Source organism: Hesperophylax consimilis, chromosome 22 (genome assembly GCF_061612785.1).
Source record: "Hesperophylax consimilis isolate HC1 chromosome 22, BYU_Hcon_1.0, whole genome shotgun sequence".
In the NCBI taxonomy this organism is placed as follows: domain Eukaryota; kingdom Metazoa; phylum Arthropoda; class Insecta; order Trichoptera; family Limnephilidae; genus Hesperophylax; species Hesperophylax consimilis.
Genome location: NC_142857.1, coordinates 13,785,517 through 13,791,585, shown reverse-complemented (window position 1 = coordinate 13,791,585; position 6,069 = coordinate 13,785,517). Strand labels below are relative to the sequence as shown.

Here is a 6,069-nt window from a genome sequence, read left to right as displayed (position 1 = left end):
CCATAGGGTTACCAGTCACGTCTTCCACTCTGGAATGTACCCGGCAGTAGCTGTAGTATAATCTACCATAGCCACATATTGCACAAGTCTTGTGTTTTAATAAAATTTTGCACAAATTCATTGTTTGGTAAAATAAAAACAAATTTGAAAAAATTCACATTTTAATTTATTTATTTTCAGACATTTTTAAAAACTTTCATTAGGAAATTCAACAGAACTAAAACAAACTTTAAAACTAATTAAGTAATGATTTTTACATAATTGCAGTTTAAAAAATATACAATACGTTATACAAAACTGCCATTATCAGAGTTTAACAAAATATATAATAGCAAAATCGAGAGAAACAAAACATACTTAAAAAATAATGAAGTAATGATTTTTACATAATTTCAGTTTAAAATAATATGGAAAACGTCATACCAAACTGACATTATCAGATATTAACAAAATATATAATAGCAAAATCGATTGAAATAAAACATACTTAAAAAATAATTAATTAATGATTTTTACATAATTTCAGTTTAAAATAATATGGAAAACGTCATACCAAACTGACATTATCAGAGTTTAACAAAATAGAGAAATAAATCACACTTAAAAAAAAAAATTGCATTCATTTTCAACTAATTAATTTTCCTTATTTAGTAAAATCCTTATTTAACAACATCCCCATTAAAGAATGCCTTAAAATAATTGAAAATATCCTAGAACAATCTAATGTCAACCCAATAATAAGAAAAGAGTTATTCCAGCTCATAAAAATTTGCATACAAACAAATTATTTTCTTTTTAATGATACATATTTTGAGCAATTGGACGGACTTCCCATGGGATCCCCTTTAAGCCCACTTCTAGCGGAGATATTTATGGATCATATTGAAAATATTATTCTTAAGTCTCCCTTAGCTAAATATATAATATACTATGTCAGATATGTAGACGATATCTTAATATGTTGGAAAGGCACCAACCGTCAATTAGATATCTTTATTAATTGGGCCAACACTGTTAATAATAAAATCTGCTTCACAGTCGAACATGAGATCAAAGGTAAAATATTTTTTTTAGATCTAACAATTGGAAAGAATAATAATAAACATACTTTTGAAATATTTAGAAAACCAACTTTTACAGACACTACAATAAATGCAAATTCAACTCATCCTTCAGAACAGCCAGAAAATGCAAATTCAACTCATCCTTTAGAAACAAAGGTAATTATCTTTAAAATGTACAAAAAGTACGTTACCTGAGAAAAATCCACATAATCGTGTTAGAGTACTAAAATCATCTTCTATATTATTATGCCCAGACAATTCTGAAATTTCAGAATCTCTAAGAAACTCAAATATTTCATATATTTAAAAATGATAATATTGCAAAAATAGCAATGTCTGACCCATTAATATGTTCATATGGGTCTTTATTATTAAGTATTCACACGGAACACCATTTGAATACACATATAACATCGAAGATGAGGGATTTAGCCAAGGTGTATATAGTTATTAAAGAACAGAAACCTTCAATTTCAACCTTTGATTTAGCGTTTGACCCTGTGCATTTTGATGTTTTTATTAAAGCCGTACAAATAAATAGTGGTTACGATGAAATTACAGGTTCTGTAAAAATTCCTAGCATGTCTCAACGACTTTGTACGGCTATAAAAGATTGTACAAAGTCGTTGAGGCATGCTAGGAATTTTTACAGAACCTGTAATTTCATCGTAACCACTATTTATTTGTACGGCTTTAATAAAAACATCAAAATGCACAGGGTCAAACGCTAAATCAAAGGTTGAAATTGAAGGTATGTTCGTTACCAGTTTAGTACAATATGGACATGAGTTTTTACGGTCATGCACTCGTGCTCATTTACTAGTAGAAATAGTGCTTCGAGTTGTAGTCGATGACACTTCGATTGCCTCCTGCTTCTCTAAATGATGTTGCTCATCATCGGCGTTGGAAATTTTCATATCTAAAAAGTAACAATACATTATTTAGCTTTCTTTAAACTTAATTAGTAAAACCTCAAATTATAAGAAAGCAGTCATTGTTGAATGAAACACTAGTATATATTGAATTATTTCGCGGATAAGCGATAAGCCGCCATAGCTCAGTGGTCAGAGCTGTCGACCGGAAATCGAGGGGACACGGGTTCGAGTCCCGTTGGCGTTATGTAAATCTCAATTATTTGTACCTATATTTTGTTAACTCGGATATTTTCTTATATTATTTTGTATAACATATATTTATCATATAAGATATAAGATCTGTATAATTAAAAAAATATATAAATAAATAAAGATGTACATTATTATCTGTAAAAGCCCTATGGGCGTTTAAATAAATAAATAAATAAATAAAGTATCTTTTATCAGGAGATTTTTCAATGTGGATGAGTGTTTCAGGCGAATAATTATTGCTTTTAAAATAATTATAATTAAATTAAATTATTTAATTAAATGAAGACAATATTAGCATCACTCAATCTAAAATCTGAAACAGAAAAGATACGGTCACATCTGGGACTCGCACCGGACCTTCGGCTTTCTGGGCCGCACCTCTGACCATATAATAATCAAATTATATGTTACGTATTGATTGTTTCAAGAGTATTAAACATGTTTTCTGTAGATACCTGATTCTATCGAAGAAGTAACGTTGTTCGGTTTGTATAGTGAATCATCATCTTCGGACGTCGGCGGACTCCTTTCTAACATTACTTCAGTTTTGGTTTCTAAAATAAAGCATAATATATTATATATTTATCCAATAATAATATCTCAATGTAGTAAGTAAGTCATGTGCACAAATATGAAACCTAACCTAATATAATGACAAAACAACAGACTAATTAAGCATTTGCAACGGAATATTTAATTAGCAGCATTTCTGATATTACCTATAACAATTTACTATAAGCTAAGGTAGCTCTGTAATATTTCAGATTATTATCAGTGAATATTACCTGAATCTGAGGAAGTTTCATGGTTAATTTCTTCGCCCAGTATGCTCTGCATATTGCTGATGATTAAACTTTGTCCTTTGGAAATTAGCGAAAAGGGTGAAGACGAGATCATGTCGTCAGTACTGTTTATTGATGTACGTAAATCACTGGTTCTTGGAACATCTATAAAATATCAAGAACAAACACATTGAAACATACATATATGTACCTGCAGTTTTCTGTTTTTGCAAATTTTATTTCCACAAAGGAATTTGTTCAATTTGAATATGAACAAATTAATGGGTGATTATCCGACGTGTAAAACTTCGTTTTAACTTAATTATTTTAAGAAACAACTGTTTGAAAACAAAACATGCTTTTAAATGCATATTTTAGTATAGGAATATGGCTTTAGTTTGATTTGACATTTTTACCACAAGTGTTTAGGTTAGCTTTTTTGAATTTTGTTAATACATAATATATATCTATTATTCAAAATAATTTTACTGCTTGGGTTCTCAAAAAAGAAAGAAAAAAATGATGACCTATATAATAAAATACGGTAATTATTCTGTACTCATTTGATAAGCATAGATTAAAATTGTTAATATTATATTTATTATATTAATTCTATATTTTACAATTTAGGTTATTACCTATTTAGAAATATGTAATAGCTTACCGTATTTAAAATCCATTTCGCAAAGCTGAAAGATTTTATTAAATCTCCTTCGTAATAAAGCTAATAAAACGCAAAAACAAATCAACCTGTCAACTGATTCGTGATATACGAACATTGAATAATGGTAATATTTAATATTATCTGTTAGCCAGTTACAAGTCATTAAGTGTTTCAGAAAACTAACCTGAAGCTAGCTTCAAATGGACCAATACAAACAAACCAGCCTTGTGCTAGCAAACAACATCATTCGATAATGGGCTCTAAATAATATAACTTTAGAGGTTAATTTTGCATACAATTCTTGAGCCTTATAGTTCCTTTCGAATATTGTTTAGACCAATACGCAATGTCGTACGATAATAAGCTCTAAATAATATTACTTTAGAGGCTATTTTTGCATACAATTGTTAAAACATTTAATTACTTTAGAAAATTATTTGTACACCTGCGTTTGACACAAATAACGATGGCAACGTCGCTTTTTGAGATCAATGAAGTTAGTTTAACATACGATAGAAATAATTAACAAAGTCAGGTTGAATATCTGAGATAAAATCGCATATAGGAGCATATCTAATGCTCACGAAAATCGCACTTGTCACATCAAATTGAGTTGAAAATGCCACTGATCTCGTCTCGCCGAGACGATTAAAATGGCATTTAAATCTCAATTTGTCGATGATCAAGTAAGTGCTCAATGATCAAGTAAGTCGAAATGATCCAATAGTTCCGGTTATTTGCAGACGCTAAGATGTACAAAGTGCCGTATCATAAACCTATATATGTATATATATATATATATATATAGTAGTATGTTGATCCAGTAAGAAGTTGTTAGACTAAGTTGATCCACCTTTATATATATTGTATATCCTTAAAAATATTATATACATTAATATTTTGTATATCTTAAAAATGTTATGTACAGTTACGTCAGTTTTCTCAATATTATGTTTTATGGAGATACAATATTTTAACTCTAAGCCTTCGATATTGAGAAAGATGAAATTGAGTGAATGAAACAGAACTTGAATAGAATCTTAATAGAACTTGAAATTTGATGAGTTGTTCAAATTCTGTGAAAACAACCCGTCCTTTGTGGTCCTTATATGATGGATGACCCGGAACCCCTACAAAGAAAACAAAAAGTCCGGTATCTGTCTCCGGCAAGGCGTTGCAAATTCTTCTATGTTTTTTGTGCATGGGGATATCAGTTTTACTTAGTCAATACAGGCTTAGCGCTTAGCCGATATTAAGTTCTAAGAAAGTTAGCCAACTCGTGTCTGCTGTTGGCTGTCGGCTGCCAACTTGCTGCAAATAATGCTGCCATAACAGGGTGAATCAAATTATAAATTATTTATGTTATTTTAGAAAAAAAAGATAGTTTTATTTTTATTAAGTTTGTTGTTTGAAGCAAAATAGTGCTTACTATGGTTAGGGATCAAGATTTTTTTTATATTCATAACGTCTCTAAGCACTTGTACATTATTTATTTATTTTATTAAAACGGAGACGGTATATATGTAGTTCCCGTGAGCCGGGTCATGATGGGCCCCATTGAGTTATCTCCCATTTTACATAAATTATTGAGTAAACAAGTCTTTATATAAGTTTTTAAATATAAAAATTATTATTATTAAAATTTACACAAATAAATATATTGCAAATAAAAAGGTCATAAGTTACACTAGAAGCAAATATACTGCACATAGTTTTGGCTGCCGGGCGGAAAGAGCCGATGAGTCTGTGGAGTCAAGAACTGTCAACCAACCTAAATAATATTTTGACATACGGAAACACCGTTTTAAGGATGGCAACCCAAAAACAGAGCTCGCTGCCAATTCATTACCGACCAACATTCCTGTTTCTCCGGTCTACCTTGGCAGTCGACATTTCTTGATTCCTACTAAATCCTTCTGATATCGTGTTATAGTGTAACGTGTTTTAATTAAACTTAAATTATCAACTACATCTTTTTACTTTATCACAACCTACACTATACACATTAATTGTCTGCTAAAGATAAGTATAAATACACATCGCCAAATTGGTGACCCTTCGACTCTGAATAATATACCGACTACCGTCTTTAGTATTTTAAAATCATTTTGCAACATTCCGTCACTGCCAAGGATCAGAAAAGAGAAACAGCGAATCCCGGGCAAGATCAGTAAGTACAATCCAATTAATATATCTCTTACAAATCAATTTTTTAATATAAATTCAAGTAAATGTCCCGGTAATTTAAGGAAATATACACGTGGTACATTTTCCATCAATACCCCATTTGTCAATCAATCCCTAGCTTGAAATGTTTTACTATTTTTATGAAAATTAAGTGCGTGTTAAAATTAATTTCAGTGAGAAAGATCCTGAAATCAGGCTGTCAACAACGTGGCTAACCATGGCATCATAATCTTTCGATGAATTAC

The 6,069-nt window shown here is 30.3% G+C and overlaps 1 protein-coding gene across 2 annotated transcripts; it reads right to left on the bottom strand.

The window, feature by feature from the left end:
• Positions 1 to 1,760: 1,760 nt before the first annotated feature.
• On the bottom strand, positions 1,761 to 3,781 carry LOC149412872 (uncharacterized). Of its 2 annotated transcripts, XM_089645154.1 has the most exons (4): positions 3,638 to 3,781; positions 2,977 to 3,138; positions 2,647 to 2,745; positions 1,761 to 1,983 (listed from the first exon to the last, which is right to left on the bottom strand). In XM_089645154.1, exons 1-4 carry the CDS (start codon positions 3,750 to 3,752, stop codon positions 1,877 to 1,879), a joined length of 483 nt encoding a protein of 160 aa, XP_089501280.1. In that variant the 5' UTR covers positions 3,753 to 3,781; the 3' UTR covers positions 1,761 to 1,876. The 2 variants fall into 2 exon arrangements, with proteins under 2 accessions (XP_089501280.1, XP_089501281.1); XM_089645155.1 differs by lacking the exon at positions 3,638 to 3,781 and having other exon boundaries at positions 2,977 to 3,196.
• Between the last annotated feature and the right edge of the window lie 2,288 nt (positions 3,782 to 6,069).

Coding starts and splice junctions, on each gene's coding strand:
- LOC149412872 (XM_089645154.1), bottom strand. CDS start 3,752: ATGTTCGTATATCACGAATCAGTTGACAGGTTGATTTGTTTTTGCGTT. Junction 2,746..2,976: donor TGAAACTTCCTCAGATTCAG/GTAATATTCACT, acceptor GCTTTATTTTAG/AAACCAAAACTGAAGTAATG. Junction 1,984..2,646: donor TACTTCTTCGATAGAATCAG/GTATCTACAGAA, acceptor GTTACTTTTTAG/ATATGAAAATTTCCAACGCC.